This window comes from Danio aesculapii, chromosome 5 (genome assembly GCF_903798145.1).
Source record: "Danio aesculapii chromosome 5, fDanAes4.1, whole genome shotgun sequence".
Classification (NCBI taxonomy): Eukaryota; Metazoa; Chordata; class Actinopteri; order Cypriniformes; family Danionidae; genus Danio; species Danio aesculapii.
In genome coordinates, this window is record NC_079439.1 from 28,187,830 (window position 1) to 28,212,389 (window position 24,560).

The 24,560-nt window shown below is 34.2% G+C and overlaps 2 protein-coding genes across 3 annotated transcripts in view; both read right to left on the reverse strand.

Moving 5' to 3' along the window:
- Positions 1–26: 26 nt before the first annotated feature.
- Positions 27–11,675, reverse strand: zgc:64051 (leukocyte surface antigen CD53). The gene is made up of 8 exons (XM_056457833.1): positions 11,570–11,675; positions 10,939–11,016; positions 8,455–8,640; positions 4,735–4,809; positions 4,514–4,618; positions 2,886–2,975; positions 2,664–2,747; positions 27–951 (listed from the first exon to the last, which is right to left on the reverse strand). Exons 2-8 carry the CDS (start codon positions 10,993–10,995, stop codon positions 883–885), a joined length of 666 nt encoding a protein of 221 aa, XP_056313808.1. The 5' UTR covers positions 10,996–11,016; positions 11,570–11,675; the 3' UTR covers positions 27–882.
- Positions 11,676–16,185: 4,510 nt separating this feature from the next.
- lman2lb (lectin, mannose-binding 2-like b) overlaps positions 16,186–24,560 on the reverse strand; it is an 8,499-nt gene continuing 124 nt past the window's right edge. The window contains exons 1-9 of one of the 2 annotated variants that reach the window (XM_056457836.1): positions 24,464–24,560; positions 21,946–22,064; positions 21,695–21,812; positions 21,517–21,599; positions 20,200–20,361; positions 19,139–19,253; positions 18,052–18,171; positions 17,312–17,498; positions 16,186–17,016 (exon numbers count right to left, since the gene is read on the reverse strand). The exon at positions 24,464–24,560 is cut by the window's right edge and continues 124 nt beyond it. In XM_056457836.1, the coding sequence (XP_056313811.1) occupies positions 17,356–17,498; positions 18,052–18,171; positions 19,139–19,253; positions 20,200–20,361; positions 21,517–21,599; positions 21,695–21,812; positions 21,946–22,064; positions 24,464–24,560 (957 nt within the window). In that variant the 3' untranslated portion in view covers positions 16,186–17,016; positions 17,312–17,355. Of the gene's footprint in view, positions 17,499–18,051; positions 18,172–19,138; positions 19,254–20,199; positions 20,362–21,516; positions 21,600–21,694; positions 21,813–21,945; positions 22,065–24,463 lie in introns of both variants that reach the window. The other variant, XM_056457835.1, reaches the window with a different exon arrangement.

Genomic DNA, 24,560 nt, shown 5'->3' on the forward strand with positions numbered 1-24,560 from the left:
AATTAATTCGACACCAAAAGCTCATATCATCAGTGAAACCCGTTTATTATATGTGCAGTTATGTGGCCAGCATGAGGAAGTGATGACCTGGTGGGACTTCCTCTGTCACCCACAAGCTTAGCACTAGCATTAATGGTTTAAAAAAGGAAAGAAAACATTGTCGTTAGATTTTTATTTAATTTACATTCATCTGAAGAGTAAAGAAAAGAAGAACCGTATTATACTGTTTATAGGCAACACAGCTGGTTTGCGCGCTCAGTGAAAGACAGCCTGTGGTTTCCACTCTGTACATATTCTGGGAAATCAGAATGACAAGAATTTAGTCATTGCTACAGCACGTCAGAAGAGGAAGCGATCAGAAGCAAATGCATTGTTCAGCCCACAATAACAATTATAGCCTTTGTAACATGTTAACATACTAGGTCAAACTCAACGGTTTCTTATATGACAAAAAAAGAGCTGTTTAATAGAGTGTAAATATTGAGTTAATCGCTTTAAAGATAACAAAAACAACCTTTTAAGTGACCTGCCTTTTAAATACAGCTGGGTGAATTCAGTGTTAAAACCCCCCAGGAAGTTTCCATTTAGACAAGAGATGGCCAGAGTTAAAATAATACTGCTAAGATGTATATTTTAAGATCAGCTCAGTTGTTATAGTTTCTCTAACATAAAAGTCTTGCAACTCCCTTGTGTGATGAAGTTGATTAAATAAAAGTAAGAAATATCTGAAGTAATGATACATGTACAATAATTATAGCAAATCGTTTCTTAGTGGAGCAGAAATTGCAAACATAACAAGAACCAGCCTGTTGTTTAAAGCCATTTGGAGGACACTTGTTAATAAGAACACCAGATATAGAAGAAATCCTACAGAAGTGGATATTATTTGTATCCTAACCCAGATCGATTTATGTGGCAGAACAGGGTCATGGAGAAGCACATACCCAAGACCTAGAAAAAGAGATTGATGCATAAGTGACAATCTTACTTTGGTAACACTTGATAATAACTACACACTTGATAATAACTACGCACTTGATAATAACTACGCACTTGATAATAACTACGCACTTGATAATAACTACACACTTGATATTAACTTCGCACTTGATAACTACACACTTGATAATAACTACACACTATTAATCCTCTATTAAGCATTAGCAAATATGAATTAATTATCTGTTAAGCACTAACTACATTAATAGACATATTCTTGACTTATAAGCACATTTATAAAGTGTTTAATATTGTATTTCCATACTTTTTAATAATTATTTTTGTTCATTAAGTATTGCATTATTTACAAACTATAGTTATTTAAAAATAGTTGGGGCTATTTTAAAATCATTCAGAATGGTTAAGTAAATGATTATTAAACTATTCAAATTAACATTTAATATATCTTATTATTCAGGCATATACTAATAGATAATTTGTGTTTATAAATGCTCTATGCGTTATAGATCCTTTATAAATGACAATTAAAGGCTCAGTTATATTCTAAAAAGGAAAAAAATACTTTTATTAATTTCTATTCATTTGAAGATACACAAATGACACTGTATCAAATGAAAAATAAATCTTTGCAACCTTATCTAAAAAAACATTACAATTTAAACTTCGCTAAATAACTTTGAAATGTTGTATCATAATATATTGTTCAATTAATAGATTGTTTTATCAAATTTTATTTAATTGTATTTATTTCTAATTGTATTATAACACTCCTGTTATTCAGCAATGAGTAAACTACAAGAATTGTATTTTTTGGATAAGATTGCAAATGTTTATTGTTCATTTGATACTAAGCCTTCAATTGTCATTTAAAGGTGATTTATAAAACATAAATAGTCCTCACTTTAGATTAGGTCACAAAACTGCATGAAGTTGAGTTAATAAAGCATTTATTAATATACTAAGTAATCATTACTATATGCCTGTATAATAAGATATACAGTTGAAGTCAGAATTATTAGCCCCCCCCTGAATTATTAACCCCCTTATTTTTTCCCCAATTTGTTTAACAGGGAGAAGTTTTTTCAACACATTTCTATTCATAACAGTTTTAATAACTCATTTATAATAACTGATTTATTTTATCCTTGCCATGATGACGGTAAATAATATTTGACTAGATATTTTTCAAGACACTTCTATACAGCTTAAAGTGACATTTAAAGGCTTAACTAGGCTAATTAGGTTAACTAGGCAGGTTAGGGTAATTATGCAAGTTATAGTATAACGATGGTTTGTTCTGTAGACTGTCGAGAAAAATATATAGCTTAAAGGGGCATTTACTTACTCATTCTGAACAATTCTAAATGCTAACTATTCTTAAATACAAATGGTTTGTAAATAATGCAATACTTAATTTGGTAATGAACAATTAATAAGCAATAACATATGAAAATACAATCATTAAGCAGATTATAGATGTGCGTAAAAGTCAAGAATACAGCATTTGAAGCTGTATTTAGAAACTGCATACTAATGTCTATTAATGTAGAGTTAGTGCTTAACAGATAATGAATTCACTATTTGCTTATGCTTAATAGATGATTCATAGTGTGTGGTTATTAAGTGTTACCTCACACCCTAATGAATTGTAGCTTTCATTTTGAATAGTTGAGATATAAAGCCTCAAATGAAAAAAATCGTACCTCAATAATGCAGACAATAATGACGCCAATCCCCGTGCTCAAGAGATTTGCTTCAAACGAGTCCTTCAGCGATTTGAAACAGCCCTACATTCAACAGGCAATATGATGATGATGATGAACCAGAATTGTAAGATACTGTACAGTTGATGTGCATCTCTATATCTAGTTTAATATTGTTTTACTGGATTGCACATATAGAGCTGGATGTGAGCGCGGTATTACCTTATGCCAGTAGGATGTTCCAGAGATGTTGCATGATTGTGGCACAGAACCTTTCCAGTCTGTAGCATTTTGGATTCCACAGCATTTAAACTGGTGAAGAAAGGAAAAATTATAAATGGTGTTTGTTTAAAAAAAAAAAAAGCCAAACACATTTCTGGAGTTGTTCACAATACAAACCTAACTGAAGCTTTTTTGTTAGCAACATTCTACAAAACATCTTTTTTGTGTGTGTGTTTCACAGAAATCACAGGTCATAATAACTTTTCTAAATGCAGTTTCAGTGAAAAGCATGTACAATACCGATCAAAAGTTTGGGGTCCGTTTTTTTCCATGTTTTTTTCCATGTTTTTTTAAGAAAAATTTTAAGAAAATTATTCTGTCCATCAAGGCGGCATTTATTAAATATATATATATTTTAAAAGTTAAATATTTATTCATATTTTAAATAACTGCTTATTGTATGTAGTTTGAAATGAAATGATTACTCCAGTCATTATGTCTTTTATTACTATCACCATTAATAATAATAATAATTAATATTGGAGTGATTTCTAAAGGATCATGTGACTCTCAAGACTGGAGTAATAAAGCTGAAAATTCATCATTAAAATCAATGGATTAAATTAAATGATAATCTACTTTTGAACAGTTATTTTATAGTGCAATAACATTTCACAATTTTACAATTTGTACTGTATTTTTGATTAGCAGGAGAAGCTCATTTTAAAACATTTTAAAATCCTACTGACCCCAAACTTTTGGCCGGTAGTGTAAATGCTGGTTTGCAGATAAGGTACGCATAAACACTGTATCTTAGTGATAATAAAATAATAAGAATTTAATAAATCCAATCAATAGTCAATTTAATCAATCAATCAATTTAATCTATGTGTAATTATGTGGTTCTTTTGTTAATTTAATTCAGTTTATATATTGGCGATTTCATTAAAAAGAAAACAAAATTTAGTTATTGTTAGGGTTTTTGCAATATACAGATGGTGAAATGTAAAGGGAATCGACACAAGACTAACAGTATGATTTATCCGTGTTCGTCAATGGTTTTCTTAATAATGATGTACGTTTATAATGCAATGCAGTGCAATAGCCTTCATAACTGTATCAAAGATTTAAAATAATATAATTTCAGACTATAAATAATATAATTTCTGCCTCATTCTGTGATTAGAAGCCACATAGGGTAACAAAAGAACTCTGATGTTATAAGGCAAGATGAGTAAAAATATTATCAAGTAGTTTTTGACATCATAACAATTTTAGTCTTCTCTTAAGTGTACTTGTTTCTTTTATTTTGTAATATATTAGTTGAATTTGACTTAATTTATGTACTTGTATTGGATTCTTTCGACCATGTGTAGTGTAAAAAAAGTATCGTGACAGCCCCTTGTACAGCTATGGAAAAAAACTTTACCTGGATTAACTAGATTTGGGTATCTGTTTGAGTGGAATATGTTTATTAATTTTCATTTAATTTTACTATGGATTTCTTCCATATTTATATTCATTTGGACAAAACGTAAGTTACAAAATAAAACCAGTGACGTTTTACTTGCGCGCACACATAATAATAAATTGTAAATCCAAAGAAAAACAGAGAAATGTCCACTTACAGTCTCTTGGACCTTGTCCCAGTCATCAGTTGTGTTGTGTTGTTTTCTGTTTTCTATGGATTGTTTTAACCCTGCTTCAAGGTCAGTTGTAATAAAGCTCTCAATCTGTGAAAAAGCATAATCCCATAAATCGTTTTACCAAAATCTTAATATATCAATATATTTGATATACTTCAATATATTTTTGATATAACGTCAGTATATTTATTGTTGCCTGTTACCTTTGACTCATACATGAGCATCAAACAGGCAGCAGCCAACTCAGCCAGCATCAGAATGAAGAGCAGGATGAAGAACTAAACCAAAGAAATGGAGATTTGTTAAAGCAAATTTTAATAAATTAAAAATAAACTTTAATGGGCATCACGGAAGTGTAAAGCTGCGGTCACACTGGACTTTTCTCCCCATGGACTGCGGATGCGTGCATCAAGTTTCGCAGTTCGCTGCCTTGCAAAGTTCAAGCTTGGTGAACTCTGACCTGCGAAATCACATCACCTGACTACGTGAGACCAATTGAGGATCAAAACATGACCTCATTGGACAGAAATTTAAAATATGGACCAATTGCTTGCTTTTTTAAATGTCTAATCATCTTGTTTAATCCCGCCCCTTTTCACAGCGCCATACTACAGAATTTCGCATGCTTAAACTCTAGTGTGACCGCAGCTTAAGGGAACAGAAGCTTGCAATGTATGGAGACCATATTTAACACTCGGTAAAAATTAACGGTCTGTTTTTTTTTATTGCTAACTAAAAAGTTTTAAATTCTGATTGGCTTTCCAGAGGTAACTGTGACGTGTTACTTGCATAGTATAAACAACCCCAAATCACAAAAGGCTGGGGCAGAATGGAAAATGCAAATTAGAAAAAGAAAGTAGTGATTTCAAAATTGACTTTGACTTGTATTTCATTGCAGACAATACAACAAACATTTAATGTGTTCCTCATGTTGTTTAATGTTGTTGTTGTTGTTTTTTTAAACACATATTCCAATTTTGGTTCTTGCTACACATTAAAAGAAAAGTTGGAAAAGTAAAGTATTTGTCACTTTGTAATGATGCCGTTCCTTTACACAACACTTAAAAGACGTTTAGGGACTTAAGACAATAAGTATATTTGTCCCATTCTTCCTGCAAACAAGTCTTAAGGTGGGCAACAGTACAAGGTCTTCATTGTCGCATTTTGCACTTTAAAATGCACCACACATTCTCCAATGGAGACAGGTCAGGACTGCAGGCAGGCCAATCAAGTACATGTATCCTCTTACTTCGCAGCCAAGATGTTGTAATGTGTACAGAATGTGGTTTTGCAGTATCTTGTTGAAATATGCATGGGCATCCCTGGAAAAGAAGGCAGCATATTGTGCTCCAAAATCTCTATGTCCTTTCAGCATTAAGGGTGCCATCACAGAAATGCAAGTTACTTTTGCTGAGGGCACTGACACAACAGCATACCATGACAGAAAATGGCTTTTGGATTTGGTCTAGATTATCTCTTTTTTTTTGGTCTGGAGCACATTTCTCCCAAAAATATCTTAAATACTGATTTATCTGACCACAGTACGCATTTCCACTGTGTGATGGTCCATCCTATGCATCTGAGCCCAGAGAAGTCAACGGCCCTTCTGGACACTGTTAACATAGGGGCTACAGTTTTCGGTAACACTTTATTTTGATGGTCCATTTGAGTATTAGTAGACTGTCTGCTAAATATCTGTTGATACTGCTCCTTCAACAGACATTTAACTGACTATAAGAAACTTTGCAAGTACATGTCAACTTACACTAACCTCAACCTAAAAGTCTACTTATAATCTAATGAGAATTAGTTGGCATGTAGATGCAATTTAACTTCAAATTCAACAAACAGACCATCAAAATAAAGTGTGGTCCATATTTCACTGGCTTTTGTGGATGTAACTATACATATTGTGGTACTTGACAAAGGATTGCCAAAGTGAGCCCATGTGGTGATATTGCTTATAGAAGAATGATGATTCTTGATGCAGTGGCGCCTGAGAGATCGGAGATCACGGTTGTTCAGCTTAGCACCCTCGCAAGGGTGCACCCTTGTCCTTTATGCACTGAAATTCCTCCATATTCCTTGCCCGATCCTCTGCCCATCTTTGCTCCTAAAGGACTAGACCTTTCATTCGATGCTGCTTTTGTACCAAAATATAATGACAATCACCTGTTGACATCACCTGTTTAAAATCACATTATTTAACCATTAATAACCTGATTACTAGCCCTAAATTGCTCCTGCCCCAACCTTTTTTTTGAATGTGTTGCAGGTCTGGATGACAGAAAAGGATGTGTATTTATAACTGAAATGAAGTTGACCAGACTGAACATGAAATATTTTGTGTTCATATGGTCTGCAGTGAAATACAAATCATTATTATTTGCATTTTTCATACTGTCCCAACTTTTTCTGGGCTTGTACATTTTATTGACGTTGTTCCATGACTGAAACATTGATTCAATGATATTTTGAAATTCAGTTGAAAATAGATATAGTTGCTGGTGGGCTTGAAATATATAATAGTATATCAAATCTATATATATATGGTTATGAATGCATAATTACAGTTAATTTCTGTTTAATTTCTCATTTTCTCAGATTTTTTAAGCCCATCATTGAGTCTATTATTTACTTGTGTCTCTGTGTGTGTAAATATTTATTAACGTTTTATATTAATTTTAGTAGTTTTATTGAATAATATCTAAATGTTTATATGATTTATTTGCAATAGTTTATATAGTAATATTTTTTTATTACTATATAATTTTATACTATATAATTTTTTTAGTCTTTTGGTAGATATATTTTATGAGACTTATTTTACTTGTTTTATTTTAAACTTATATAAACGTATTTACCTAATATGAAAGGCTAAAAAGTTATTTTTATTTAATGTTTAAATATTTTTGTTAGTCTCAAAATCATTCCGCATGAATCCACAGAATTATTTCACAAACCTCCAAGCAGAAATAGCAAAAAAATATCTGCAGATTCAGTCTGGGTCTGGATTAGATATGTTTCCCTCCAAAAATGCAAATTAAAGTTATTAAGCAAAACTGGAATATCGCATAAAATGGTCAAAGCAAATAAAATCCTCACTTCCTGACAAAGTGGCACCAATTATCAAAAAGAAAACTGAAATTGCTGTGAGAGAAGCCAATGTGGGTCTTTTTTCTTATATAATAAATTACTTGCACAATGAATGTGCAGTGGCTTTTGGAGGCGCAAGACCACACTTTGGGAGTGCAGCTGTACGAAACAGTTCTGGGAGGAAATACACCAAACCACTTTAATGACAGACTGTGGCTGAGGGATTATAGATTGACCAAAGCATAATGTTGTCTCGTCATGCTTATTTTGTTATCTGTTTAAACAAAACCACTTTATTTTGATGCGCATGCTTGAATTTATTTAGAAAATGTATTTCTATTGTATTTCTATTGTTGCCAAAAAAAAAAGTGTCCTTCTCAGTTGTGCATTTACATTGTTTTATGCACATTTTCAAAATTTACACACATCTTTGTTTTTCCGTTAAGCTTTTTTTTTTTAATGCAATTTAGTTGAAACTGCACACAAAAATAAGTAGATGGAAACATATCGATTGATTGTTGCATCATGTGGGAAGAAGAGATGATTGGGGCCTGAAGTACAAATTAGCCAGGAGACCCAGAAACACTATTGCATCCCTAATTCAATTCAGTTCAATTCAGTTTAATTCATCTTTATTTCTATAGCGCTTTTTATAATGTTGTGTCAAAGCAGTTTAACATAGATGAAGTTCTAGTAAATTAAAACTTCTTCAGTCCAGTTTTCACCGTTGAAGTTCAGTTAATTGTAATGTAAACTCCACCCACGTTTACCCTGATCCTAATATTAACCGGCTGGTCGCCCTATTTATATACAAGTATGGGACTCACAGATATTAGCAGGCAGCGATTTTCCTTCAGGGCTCCAAGAAAGCCGAGGAAGGAGACGCAGGTGATGATGATGCCAGTGATGAAGAGTGTGTTGGCGATGCTCATAGCCTGAAGGCTGGGCAGTAAAGAAAGCCTAGAGAACGTCATTAAATAGATCCCCATTCCGAAGATCGCAGCTCCGCAGATCTGTAATGAGAATATTAACCAAAATACACAGCCTCAAGACTTGTGCTTGATATCCTTACAGGTATTCCTCGGCAGTGTAAATATTTAGACCGCTTGTAACCCTGGGTTATGAAACATTTAGCACTTGTTTTTGTTGGTTAATGTTGCATTAAAGTACAAAACTTGTACAATGTTGTGTAACTAACAGAGTGTTATAAAATCATCATGGCTTGTGTCATGAAATATGTTTGCACTTTAACATGAATGTAACTTTTGGATTACTTATAGGTTACTATTGACAACTTTTCTATAGCAATTTTTAAATTGAATTCTTCAAGTAAATATTTTGACAATGTTTGAGAGGCCTTGCATTATATCATGAGACGTCATTATATCATGAGAAGTCTTGATTGAAAAATGTTAAAGATTTTCTCACTAAGAGTAGGACATTTCCTTTTTGGGATAGTTCACCCATCGTTTATCACCCTTTACTTGTTCCACATCATTTTTTTTTTCAGTTGAACACAAGTATATTTGGAAGAATGTTGGAAACATGTAACCACTGACATCTTTAGTAAAAAAAGCAAGTACTATGGAAGTCACTGGCTACAGATTTCTACTCTCTATTTTCCTTTGTGAAACACACACAGACACACAAACTCAAACTGATTCGGAGCAAGTGAAGGGTGAGTTAATAATGCCAAAATGTTTAATTTTTGGGTGAACCATATTTATTTGTTTTATTCATAGCTGCTGTAAGGAACATTTCTTCCAAATTTTAAGTATAATTTACAGAATGTTTTTTTGCACATAAAATAACAATTTTCATGTACATTTATTTTTAGGCAACATAATTATTTACAAGTTTTGAAGAAATGTTATCATAACTTAATAGAATTAAACAAATTTTACAATTTTATTCAAACTTAATAATACTTAATAATTCCAGTAACTATGAATATTCAGGTCTCTTAATTTAGAAAAAAGCTTATTCTACACACTAAAAAAAACTTACTGCTCTAAATTGTTTAGTTGAATCAAATAAAATTTTAGTCATCTCAACTTAAATTAGTCAAACTGACTAAAATATCAAGTTAAACATATTTAAATAAATAATTAAATATATGTAAATTGCCAAATTGTGAAATGTCATTGCAATTTAAACTGATACAGACAAAATTTGAACTGTTTTTCTAATTGAACAATGTTTCACATCATTTGAAAGCTGAATTATATCCAGCATTATTAACATTATTAAGTCTTTAGTAACGTGATCCTTCAGAAATCATTCTAATATGCTGAGTTGCTGTGCTATTGTAATTATTATAGGTATGAAATCATTAATAATGCTTTTTACAATTATTAATTCATACTTTTGTGAAAACTGATTCCACAAAAATATGAAGTAGCTCGACACTTTAACACTTATAATTGTCATCATCAAACAGGTAAAACTATCTATTTACTAGTCTACTTGTACAGCCATGCTAACTATTCTAATTTAAGATGAAATTTAAATTTAAGTTTTTGAATAAAGAATAAATAAGCTTAGTGGTTTTGAAGACATAAAACCTTAATGCTCCTTGTTTATATAGTCAGTGTGTAGCTTGTACTTCAACTGATAGTATTTAGACCTCAAACTGGTCCTAGATCTCATTTTCTAATTAGATTAAAAGCCACTGGAAAAAGCTGAGCTAGCGCTTGTGGAGGGAATGCTAACCTTTGGGTAAACATACGGACATTGTCACTTCATTAAAAGTAACATTTTTGTTCCTAAAAAAGTATAGATATTTTCAATTACAGAAAGAAAAATAAATTTTGGTACAGTATGAATGAAATGAATTGGAATGAAAAGTTTTCATGGATGTTAAAGTTTTTTAAAGTTTTTTTTTTTTGGAACCACCAAAGCCATAAAGATTATTTATGAGATTATTTAATTGACACTTCAAATATGCGAACACATTCTTAAAATTAAGGCTTCTTCATTGACTACCCTGTAAAAAAAACAACAACCTTGCTGCCTTCATTTTTTTAGTTGAATCAAATGAACTTTTCTAGTCGTCTTAACTTAAATCAATAAACTGACTAAAAATATTAAGTTAAAAAAATTAGTTGAAACTTTTTAAAAACTCATTAAAATAAGTTAAAACGACGTAAAACTTTGTTTTGATTTTTTTGCCATTACATTTTTAACAGTGTATAATTAAAAAACTATTAAATAATAGATAAATATAGGCATAACCCAGGGTCTGCATTGTCAGTTGCACACAAAAGCTTTCAGATAAACCATAATGTGATGGTCTGAAAATAGATACGTACAAAAAAGATGAAGTTCACCACACACATGATGTACTTCAGACACTTGAGGCACGACATCTTCCACTGCGCTGCTCAGATCTGCAAGGTTATCAAACACACCGAGTCTGAGGTCAAACTGTTATCTCACATTCAGACCTTGTGTTCTTCCCCAAAATGAAGATCCCTGACTCAGTCAAGTTAGAGAGGGAAAAAAACATTTCCTGAGCCGAAACTGATGGTGAAGAATGTCTAACATGAAAATACTAAATGGAGCTCAAGTGCATTTGAGGCTCTGTGATGTATTTCCTGTGTAACTTCCTCCAACAGAAAAAAAAACTTGATATAGCTTATATTGTTTTCATTTTCAAGAGTGAAACGCACACATAAATGTAATCGACAGGACAAAAATAATAACTGAAAATATTTCAAAAGAAAACACAGGAAAAAATGTTGAATACCGCTTATTAAATATGGACATATATATATAAAGTTTAAAGAAACACTGTTAAACAACTGCTTGACATTTCAAACTCATATTTAATTTTTTTTTACGAAGAAGCTAATTACATAGTACCAAACGTCAATATTACTTGTATATTATAGAATAAAAATAAGCCGTGTACATCATCAAAAAAAAAAGTCATATTATTACCTTCAATTTACTCCGAAAAGATGAGTTGAAGAATATTCCTCAGTGTAGAGATCTGGTCTCGCCCTGCGCTGAACTTATGTCGTGTGTGTCGGTCTCAGTGGGAGGCATCAAGTCTTACTTCCTCTGTAAATGACGCAGTGTCTAACTGACAGTACAGGGGTGTTCAAGAGGACCAATGACACAAAGAAAGAGGTGGCATGGAAAATAAAAAAAAAATTATGATTCACTATCACCACATGACGGACCCAAAATACATTCGGCAAAGAGATGCATGAGAATCCACTCGAGCTTTTGCTGCATGCTAAAACAAACCACACAACTATTTATCCTTCACCTTCATCAGTAAACAGCCACAAAGACTAACGTGCAACAGAGAAACAAATGAATTTTTGACGTTTATGAAACAATATAACTGCAGCTGTAGATTTGAATTAAATAATAGACTCCCACATATGTTTTTGTGGTAGATTTTGGCCAAAAATACCCTCTTTAGAATCGGAAACTCCTGATTTTTAAATATTTGACTGATCGCCTACATTTATCTTAAACATACTGACACAAAAATGAAATCAGAATGTATTCCAGGGTTAAGAAATGGTCATGCCTGTTGTTATTTTATATCCTAATGTGTCAGCATTTGTTTTGTAATTACCATATATTCAGAGCTTCTGCTTTTACTGGTAACTGATGGAAAAGGGGAAATGAGACTTGATGAAAAAAAAAATATTAGCGAGAAATTAATTTTTGGAATGTCTATTTTTGTTCCCTGAATGTCATCTTGATTTATTTATTTATTTTTTTTTTTCATTTTTTAGTTGACAACCTTTCAAAAATAATTAGTCAATTTATAATTAGTTTTATATAGCAGTGGTGTGGTGTCATTGATGCAAGTACTGAGTGTTAAAACAGTGCGAAAACAAGAACTCTGCCTAAATTATTGTCATATCATGATCAGGGTTATGTAAGGTTAGATTGCACGATATCACAAAAATACCAAACTTTGTCTTTGTGGAAAAAAGAAAAGAAGCTTAATTTTATCACGCTTCACTATGAGGAACAATAACAGTAAAGAAGTCAAACTAATTAGTAGTGGAGACACCAAACACTTTTAGAAATAAAGTTAGATTTTCAAAAGGTACATCATTGTGTCAAAGTGACCCTCAAAAGAGGGCATATTGTGTCTTCTGGAATTATGAAGTTCTTTGTTAAAATGTACTTTTTTTTTAATTTAGAAAACTCATTTATTATTTTTGCTGTATGGAATGGAAAAGCTCTAAAGCAGAGATGCCCAAAGCAGGGCCCGCAGGCCTAAGTTGGACCATTGTAATTTTTTAATTGGCCCACCGTCCCATCTGAGAAGAGAGTGAAAATGATGGAGAGGGTTAGGGCGAATGTCTTTAACACAGTAATCGTCATTTTTAATTTGACGTAACCTTTTTTTGTTTGTTTGTTTAGTTGCTTTTGATTTATTTTATTTAAAGTAAACTGAAATAAAATGTTGCAATTAAATGTTGTAAACAGATATTATTGTATGTTAAAATGTAAATACTGTCACTTGACGAATAGAGGACTATGCAGGAGACATTGGTGAGCAAATCAAGGCAAAAACTAGTATAATTCCATTATAAATTAGATTATTTTGTTTTTACTGTAATAGGTTCATTATTAAAAAAAATACTTAAGGCAATGTTTTTCTAGTCATTGTTAAACGTCAAATAAATTAGGAAAGTACCCATGGCAAATATTTATCTTCGGCCCACACTAGTCTCAATCCAGTTTGGTTTTTGGCCCTTCATAAGAAAAAGTTTGGGCACCCCTGCTTTAAAGCTTAAAGCTGGGCTCTCAAACTCGCGGCTCGCATGATTGAATGGCACTTTACATTGCTGCGTGCATAGCTGAACAAACCTACCAGTCACGGTGGGGTATATGGCTCTCGGGGGCGGGACATCGACTGGACTTTACGCAGTCAAGTGTTACAGCAGTGCTGCCCTTAAGCGTTTTCTCCTGTGACTAGCTGGCTGCCTCAATTCTTTTGGGCACACGCGGACATTCGTCCCAGCTTTTCTCCATTACAACACTTCAAAACAAGATTTTTTTAAATTACTGCCTAGGGGACTTTATACGTAGATAAATGTTTATAAATCAATGCTTAATTTGAGCCGGATCTTGAACTTGTGCGTGATGAATACCTGCATGTGTGTGTGTGTGTGTGTGTGTGTGTGTGTGTGTGTGTGTGTGTGTGTGTGTGTGTGTGTGTGTGTGTGTGTGTGTGTGTGTGTGTGACAGAGAGAGAATGTTCATGCCAAGGCTGATTGTGTGTGCGCGCACACATGACTGTAGTCACTATGCGCAAGTTAAAGCAAAAGCCATGTTTAACTATTGGTCCTGAACAATCCTTTCAACCAATCATCTTTCTTACATTTTCAGTCACTCTCATTGGTTGGTGGTTCTTGTTTCGCGCGCAGTGAGCAGCGAAAATAAATAATAGCAAAGCGGCAATCAAGCTTATTTTCGTTACTTTAAATCCAGGAATAGATCTGATAATGAGGCTGATCAAAAGAGATCTCGAGAAGCTGGAACTGCCTCCCTGGATCAGGATAGCGGGAGGCAGAAGCAACGTGAGTCAAGTCTGCTACAGAACATGACGGAGGAGCTAACTATGGGCTCTTCTTGAAGATTAGACAGAGTGAGTGGTTTAATTACTATTTTTTACTTGGAAGTGAACTGAAATGGCACAATGTTAACGTTTTCCTACAAAATGGATGTCAGTGGCTACTGGTTTCCAACATTCTTCAAAATATATTCTTTTAGTTAAACTAAAAAAGAAACTCCTAAATGAAAACACTTGAAGGTGATGTTTGAGAGGAATATTCCTTTAATATCTCAAAAGCACACAGAAGTCAAAGTGAATCTTTAGCAGAGTGGAGATTGGGGCCTTAATGAGATCTATTATTACTGAAAGTGCACATATTAGTAAAATGTACTGCCCCAGTGACAGCTTTTTATACTTTGTGTGTGTGTGTGTGTGTGTGTGTGTGTGTGAGTGAGACAAAATAACATTTAATGAGTTTTATCTCTCTTCCCCCTCTTGTGAAAATGGTCGAGTTTTGGTTCCTCGGATTGAAATGAGCCATGAACTTGTAATTTATAGTCTGATATAAACAGCAAGGCAAAGAAAACTATTAAAGAAGCCATTTCACATGTTGGAAATGACAAACTATACTCCAAACATTAGTTTAAGCAAGCATTTAAGTAAAATGTAATCAGTCACTGTTGTCAAGCATCTGTTTGGTTACTTTGTGATTTGACTCAAAAATATAAGCAAATTTTAGTCTCTACTTGACAACATTATACTTGCATTCTTTACTCTAGTACATTTGTACTGAGCAATACGGTTACAGAAGTGATATTGCCATCTACAGGATTTTTCCCTCACATGTCCAAACAAGGCTACTTAAAGGTATAGTTCACCCAAAACTGAAAATTCAGTCATCATTTACTCCTTCAATCATCACAAATTGTTTCAATTTCTTGTTACAGACAACTTTATTTTGAAAAATGTTGGAAACCTTTTGTTTTCAACAGAATAAAGAAACTCTGAAAACACTTGAGTGTGAGCATAGTGAGGAAATTTAGATTTTTGTATCTCTGTGGTGAGCACATCAAAACAGTTTCGTTTATGAGAAGAGGATCTTTTAGCGTGATGATTATGGAAATCCACATTAAAGGACTTTTTACAAGATGTAAAATAATACTCTGATGCCCCCTGAGTGTGTATGTGAAGTTTCAGTTGAAAATACCTCACATATAATTGTTTTATTACACTTTGAAACCGTCCCTTTTAGGCTTTGATCCTAATTGTGTCGTTTTGGTTACTGTCGCTTTAAATTTAAATGAGATTGTGCCCTCTTTTTAAGGAAAGGCAGAGCTAGAAACAACTATGTGTTCAGAAGAAGGCAGACTATGGAGACTACAGTGTTAATTTGTGGATCATTTATAATTCGTTTAGTTGCTGATGTTATCTTTAAGTCAGTGTTTTGAACTTTAATGGTGGACGCCTGCTTCTCATTCAGGGCTGTTAATGCTAATGAGAGGGAGAGCTCATCGATAATGGGTGTGACTTTTGCCCTGCGATGACATGACCAAAGGGAGAATGTCAATCAAAGCGCTACTGCAGACTGTTTTTATCAAGTGCGATTACAAAAAAAATAGAATTAATATATATTTTTTACCAAACAAAAATAGCTATGTGAATATACTGCCTATATTCACACACCGATGCCACAAAACTGTGCTTTAACCACTTAGAAAAGTGATTTTTGCTTTCATTTTTAATCCGTTATATAGTATATTTTTTTGTAGGCCTACATTTGATAGATACTAGTAGATTATGGATTCGATTAAAAACTAGTAGCGAGTTGTTGGCTATCATATTCTTTAGGTACTAGCATTTCTTTAAAAAAATATTCTTATTCTCATTTTAAAAATTTGGCCCTTGATACAGATCAGCATAGCTCAAAGCAAAAGATTCATTTTTTATAGAACGCAGAAAAATACATGTTGTGATATTTGAAAATAACATTATTATTCTTATTTGTAATAAACAACAATCTAGATACAAGACAAACTTGTTTAATTTAGATTTTGAGCATTAAACATGGTGGAAAAAAACTAAGACGACAAAAGACACAACAGTTTGATACAGCAGCTTCCTCAATCACTGAGCTACAGTCTCTGCCATTATACAAACAATCTCCAAACCTTGAATAGCTGTAAACAGCAGCAGCTAGAAGTGACAGGAAAAATTGCAGCATGGAAGGAAAACAACTGTATATCTTCAATTATTGAAAAACTATCAAGATAAAAGGAAACTCGTTCTCATTCATTTCTGTTATTATATTGTCCAGCACATCAAAACGATTGAACATAGAATTCAAATAAGGCCATTGACACGTAAAATAAAGGTTTCACACAAAATTATAGTTAATTAAATCATGTTTCACAAGCCAAAGTAACTTTAGACAAGCTACATATGGCTGAGCAGTTCAGTGCAGTGTTGGATAACATAAAACAGGACCACATTTAACAAAAGACATCAAGTATCTATCACTTATTACAAACACAAATTTGGGAAAACTATTTTTTTCACGTTCACACTGACGGTCGCTACTGTCTGTTTAGAAGAGCACGGCTGGCCAGCATAACTTGTATAAGGGTGAAAATAAATCTTAATCAATTTTATAAATCTTAAAACATGACCTTTGACTATTTAGCGATTGTGGTGGATGAGATGGATTTACTGAAGTCTGGTGACAGGGTTCCTTCTTTTGATCATTAAAAAAAAACAAAAAGCAAACAAGCACCGGGGCTTCTGGGAATTCTGCAGTGGTTACAGTTGACAACCTGAGAATACCATAGTTTGTTGAATTCTTCAGCCTCTGTAAATGCTGTCACAGGGAGAAAGGCCAAGGCCAATGTAATTGGTACAAAAATTACAGAAAAACGCACACAAATATCTGGAGAGACCTTCAAAAAAAAAAAAAAAAAAGGACGCACGGTCTCTCAAACACTCTTCAACAGTTTGTTTTTGAGATGATATTCATGATTGAGGTGGTGTGTTTTCATCCCGAGAGATCAGCTATGGCTTCTAGTTCAGTGTTGGCCTTCAGGTCCTTTCTGTTGGAGTGAACCAGTAAGGGTTCTTTGCAAAAAAAACAAACAAACAAAGCCAGTCAAACTCACATTGGATCTCTCATCGCATGTCTTTGCTCTCTTCAATCTGTAGATCAATAGAAGCGCTTGCGGCGGTTGTCTTTATATTGACTATATAGGAAGAGAATGACCACGATCACCACGACCAGTGCAACGACGGAAACGATGAAGATGAAGAAGGTGGTGATGATGCTCCTTCCTTCATCCTCAACGTGAACTGTGTAAAGAAAACACAAACACTAGAACTTAGAGGTATTTGTACTCCTCTGTAAAACATGTTAGCAAATGCAAATGAGCAAAGCTATGATTGTCATGTACATCTAGTCAGGGAAGCACGGAGTGATCAGTAGTAGTTCTGTTCTAAAATCCAGAAGGCGAACTTGTATGGACACATCAAAAAAATCCAGGAAATCCACATAGCATTGCTGAATAGACAGAAGATTTAACTGCATTCATTGTTCCAGCAGGACTAACAAACGCGACTACAAAATCTCAAACACTCGGCTAAAGTTATGAGGTAAGTTAGGAGTAAAAACTTTATTATATGTGGTATCTTCATGTGCAGTTTTTACTACAATGGCTGTCATCATAACATAATGATCATCTCTATGTCATAATTAACTACAGTATAACTACAGCTCAGTGCAGTAAATGCTGCATCTGAACACACAAACTGGAGTTTTACTGACAAAATGCACAGGAGAAATTGTCCTCGCCTAATCACCCAGCCCCAATAGAGCATATATAAGAACTGTTTCTGTGGCTATTACCATTAGGGTCCACTCGGTAGTCAACACTTGGTAGTGTGAGCTCCTGCTGCTCCTCTTCCTCTTCAGGACTGCGTTCCACAGTGAGCTCATAGAGCTTGAAAGAGACCAGGTCATGGTTATCTAGATACAACACATTGAAAAAAATTATGCTAATGATTCTTGTTGGTTAATATAACAAACAAACTGTCCGTGTTGATGCCAATATTTTTATGAAACTATTTGGTTTAATTTAATTATTTAATTTGAAGTTTCTTTACAGTCCACACTAGATCATGGTTTGTTTTTTTTTCTTCTGGCGAGTGGGTTATTTTCAGCTTGCAGCAAGTTAGTAAAACAAACGTGGTAGCATCACAGAAAAACGCACACAAAATGTACAACAGGTTTCATTAATGTTTTGGTCAGTTTTGTCAGTCTGACAGGCTCATTTTGCAGTGCAGCAGTAAAACTGAGGTGAAATACACAAACTGAAAATGTTTGTTTAGTAAACAGAGGTTGCCAAAGTTTTCCTTTGGAGACATAATTTAAAGTTGAAAAATGGTAACAAATTGCAACATATCACATAATATAGCAACATATATTTAAAATCGTAATAATATTCTATGGTGACCACCAGTATGTTGATAATAATGTATTGTAGGGAAGTTTCAAATTCTCACCCTCACTGTTTTGAAGAAGACAAGTCGGAAACCAGAGGGGTTTTACATGCGTTTAATTTAGCACTAACAAACCAAGCAGTGATTAGTTTGCCGTTTCGTGTTTTAATAATAATAATAATCATAATCAATTTGATTTCAAATTGCAAAAAACAAAACAAAAATTACTAATACTTCATGTAAAATACATAAGAGCAGTTTCCCCTCTCCTGTCAAATCTTCCCACTGGCCACATATATGAATACAGGCAGATATTGCTCTGAAAACAGTTTGCTATGAATGATGGTTAAAATTTGAATGACCCATGTTTAATATACAAATACATGCTTTAAACTAGATATGGAATTTGAGCCCATACATAATGCAGTTTGCAATGGATATGAAAAACTGATGGACTAAAATAAGAGTAAATTAATCAATTTACTTGTCCAAACCTGATAAATCTCCAGTTGCAGACGAGACACCGAAGTAGTATCCCTGTGGCAGTCTCACTCCAGGCATATCCAGACAGTCCTTCCACTCCTGCTTCCCTTCAATATCCGTCATAATCTGAAAGACAGCACAGCAAATGAAGTGCATACAAAAGTGAAGGTTTGTCTAAACAAAACTTCCTGCATCCCCATCATCGTAAGATCAAGTAAACTGAAGTCATGAAAAATAAACGCAACAAGAGCTTTCACTGAAACAAGATTTACTTCCAAGCATGTCTATCGATATAGATTTCAGATAGAAACAAAACAAACAGGAGAAAACAGCCTACTACTAATTAAAGAAGGTTTCTGGTGTAAAAATCTTGCTGACATTACAAGTGGACCAATTAATTCTGTTGTTTATTCCAGAAGATGCAAATATTACGGACTATAGTAGAGCAGCAGTGGATTTGTTTGTTTGCGTTTAATTCCATGCTAGCTTCTATGACCATTTTCGAGGTGAGAAAAAGTATACTGGAGACATTCATTCGTTAATTTTTCTTTAGCTTAGTGCAGGGGTCACCAATCACGGTCCTGGAGGGCCGGTGTCCCTGCAGGGTTTAGCTCCAACTTGCCTCAACACACCTGCTTGATTGTTTCAAGAATACCTAGTAAGACCTTGATTAACTTGTTCAGGTGTGTTTGATTAGGGTTGGAGCTAAAATCTGCAGGACACCGGCCCTCCAGGAACAAGTTTGGTGACCACTGGCTTAGTGCCTTATTTATCAGAGGCTGCCACAGTGGAATGAACCGCCAACTATTCCAGCATATGTTTACGCAGCGGATGTCCTTCCAGCTGCAACCCAGTACCAGAGACATAGATTATATTAAAAGTTTTACAATGTATTTTTGCTAAAATCTCCAAAAATGTATCTGGATTAACAATGTTGAACTGAATGAATAAATTTCTCACAGAATTAAAACCAAATACAATCCAACAGATCATGCTTCATACATTTAGAGCAGTAGTGGAGGCACACATTTCTCTGGCTGGATAAAGAAACAGAGTCTAAGATGATTCTTACTGTTAGTCTGTTCCTCATGTATCTGATCAGGACAAAGGTGTCATGCTCAACGTTGCGAACGTGAGCAGTGCAGCCACCAAGATCAGTAGTTCGTCCGTCACGGTCATGATCATACGCAACACTTCCATTCCCAACCATTGCGGAGATGAATGGAAAAGTTCTCTGAATGAGAGACAGAAATGAGAAACAGTTTTTTACTTGCAGGTTAAGGTTTGTGCTGTTACAAAACGTATCATTGCACAATAATATAACTAAATACATTGTTTCTTAAAGGCATAGTTCACCCAAAAATATTATTTGCTCTAACTAGTCATCCAAGATGCAGAAAGCAATATTTTAAATGTTTTTAGCTAAAACTGGTCATTGATGTTAAATCAACGGTACTTTGAGAGTCAAAAAGCACATATAGGTAAAACATAATTAATTCATGTGACTTGCGAAAATACACTCAGGTCTTATGAAGCAAACTGATCAAACAATGAATAACTTTATTAGTGGATTAAAGGTAATAATGTTGTAAATATGGTTCTGTTTTTTGCACAGACTGATTTCACTTCAATGTATCACCAGAAGTTACAGGTATTTTTTATTTACATGTATTATAACTTTCTTCATTTAAACACAATGACTTACAAATTTGGACATTTACACAAACAAAAATTTACATAATTTACAATAAAAGATACAATATAAGCAAAATAATAATACTAGATACATACAATAAGTAAATAATAAAAATAATGATAAAATACAAAAATAAAATAAAAACAAAAATACTGACTTTCAGTTTTAATCTGAACTAATCCTCTTCAATTGAACTATTTCCTGTAGAATTGATGTCTTTAAAATAATCCATGAAAGATTGTCAGATTTAATAGAATTTGTCTTTCTTTCTTTTTTTAGGGAGAATCTGATTTCCTCCAGTTCCAAATGTTTCATAACATCGCTCATTAGATGTATACATTGAAGCATTTTTCCTGTTTCCAGTTTAAAAATATTAACCTTCGTGCTAGTAGACAAACAATTTGAACCATATATTGTTCAGTACTGTTCAGCTATTTATTTTAATTTGTTTTGCCTGTATATCTCTTTTTTAAAGGCTTGCATTTTTTGAATCACAGTTTTAACTAAAAATATTATTTAATTTTATAATGAAGAAAAAAATGGCACCTAGTGGCATAGTGAGATGGCATAGTGAGCAAATTTACCAGATGACAGGGTGAGCAAATTAACATGATATTTTCATTTTGGGTGGATTATACCTAAAATCTGATATGTAGAGTAAATTCATGTTAGAATTTCATGTTTCACATTTACCTCATGCTGCTTATCGTCATTGGGATAAGTGTCAACAAAAATTCCCAAACCAGTAAAGACGTTGGCACTTCCAAACACCTGACCTAGAAAAAGATAGAACGAAAGAAACAAATCTTCATCACAGCCTTATAATGTAACATAAATATTTTGTAGATTTACAGTAACGATGACCACTGACCTATTTGCATTCGCTCTTTGGTCAGCCATATTGCAAGGCCATCCCCATTCAGGTTCTTCTTGCCCTCTCCATGGATCTTAAACTGAACTTGAAGCTCCCAGTCCCTCAGGTAACAGGGCTACAAACACAAATATAATGACTAACAACTTTTGCCTACCAACCAACATCTCAGCAACCTCTTTGTCTAATAGGCTGCCACTCTAGATTGGATCCTAGGTGGTGTTTCAGGTTTTCCTGTCATTCACACTCACAACACGACTCCACACGGCTCCTTGTCTGCTCTGCATGTCTGGTGTCAGCCGTATGTGTTCAGGCATGACCATGGTGTTGCCCATAAACTCCCAGTGTGACGAGCTAGAGGAACCCAGTCCTGTGAACGTGCATCAAGATTAGTCTCAATATACACGATTCTGTCATGTTAATTCCTATGAAACATAAGTGTCACAATTTTTTGTCCATTTATTTATTTAGCATGTTTTATTTTTCCTTCTAACCAGCTATCTCACCTAAGCTGTATCTAAAGGTCTACAAATTATAACTCACACCTTAATTTCCTCTTGCCTGAACTACTGTAACTGTCTGTACTTTGGTCTATCTCAGTCAACACACTGTCCCGGTTACAGATTGTTCAGAATGCAGCAGCCAGATTGTTAATAGGAACTAAAACAATGGGTTCTTGCCTTATTGCATTAGCTTCCCATACAATTCTGAGTTGATTTTAAGATCCTTATTTATTTATTTATTTTTTTACATACAAGGCATTGAAAAACTCTGTCCGGTCTATATCGGTGACCTTATTAGGCCCCATACAGCCTGTAGGCCATTGAGATCTGACCTCTGTGATTATCACTTTCTTTTACCTGTCCCACATTCAATCATTCATTCATTTTCTTTTCGGCTTAGTCCCTTTATTAATCTTGGGTCACCACAGCGGAATGAACCACCAACTTATCCAGCATATGTTTTACGCAGCGGATGCCCTTCCAGCTGCAACCCATCACTGGGAAACATTCATAAACACTCATTCACACACATACACTATGGACAATTTAGCTTACCCAATTTACCTATACCAGACTGTGGGGGAAACCCACGCGATCACAGGGAGAACATGCAAACTCCACACAGAAACGCCAACTGACCCAGCCAAGGTTCGAACCAGCGACCTTCTTGCTGTGAGGTGATCATGCTACCCACTGCGCCACCGTGATGCCTCTGTCCCACATTCTCACTGTAAATCAAGGTTATCAAGCTTCCTGTGTTGCAGTGCCAAAGCTTTGGAACAGTCTCCGTCTGAACATCAGGACTTCTTTATCATTGGATGCTTTTAAATCTAATCTAAAGACGTATTTCTTTCTAGAAGTTTCTTTATAATGTTTTATTGATGCATGCCTGTTATTTTTATTCTTATATTTTAATATTTAATTTTTTTTCCTTTCTATTTTTAATTCAAATTTGTTCTTTTTTATTGTAAAGCAATTAGTTTGGATCAACTATGGTTGTTATTTGTACTCCATATAAAAAAGCTTGCCTTGCCTGTATGAGTAAATGCAATGACTCAATACACTGAGTTCACATTCATTAAGGCAAGACGCTGCAGACAAAACTTTTTTTTTTCCATGCCCATGCCAATTACAAGATTTTGGGCTCTTTTTGAGAAGTGATTTTTCTGTTTTTAACGGAAATCAAAACATTCAACGTATAACAAGGTCACGTATTGATTTTAATCTTAATATTCATTCATTTTCAGCTTAGTCCCTTTATTAATCAGGGGTCGCCACAGTGGAATGAACTGTCAACTGTCATATCCAGCATATGTTTTATACAGTGGATGCCGTTCCAGCTGCAATCCAACACTGGGAAACACCTATACATCTTGCATTCACACACATACACTACAGCCGATTTCGCTTATTCAATTCACCTATAGGGTCTTTGGACTGTGGGGGAAACCAGAGCACCCAGAGGAAACCCATGCCAACACGGGGAGAACATGCAAACTCCACACAGAAATGCCAACTGACCCAGTTGGGGCAAGAAACAGCGACCTTCTTGCTGTAAGGCGATCGTGCTACTCACTGTGCCACCGTGACACCCCACATATGAATATTTTCATACATAATTTGCTTGATAAAATACAACACTTTATGTCATGAAAATATTGCAAATGAATTTATTTGCTGTCGCTTCCTCCTATTTTCTGAATTATGGAGTGATAGAAAGTAGCCCAAAACGCCTCTTTAAAAAACTTTGACTCTAATGTCAAAAACAAGACTTTTCATGCAATGTTCAGATTTCTTTCATTTTTTTTTCTTTTTTTTGGAAGAAATCTAGTCAAAGTAGCTCATGTTTAATTAAACCAGGACTTATTTGCATATGTAACCATAACATTTTAGAAAATATGTAATGAAACGACTCTGAAATTCTTAATGCAATCAACAAAAAGGGAACATGGTGATACATTATTTATTTATTGGCCACATTAACCTGCAGTGTCTTGCCTTCAAGCATATGAACCGGAATATCTATAACTGTACTGAACTTCCGCCCTAAAGTGGGTGCAATCACTGCAGTTACGAAATAAACCTGCCACACTTAAGACAGCAAGAAAAGAGCAACCAAAATAACCAAAGAGCCAACTGACAGACACACCGTCCTATGCTTTCGCTGAAGTGTTTTGTGTTTAACTAAATGACCGTGCTGAAACAGGTGTCACATTTGGCAGGACACCGGTTTAACGTCACTGGGTGAATAGGAATAGACACTTACCTTGGTATGGCTTACTCAGCGAATACTCCCGCTTGAGAAATTCATAAGAGTTATCTTCATATGTGTTTTCTCCATGGCTCCTACTTACAAAAGCAAG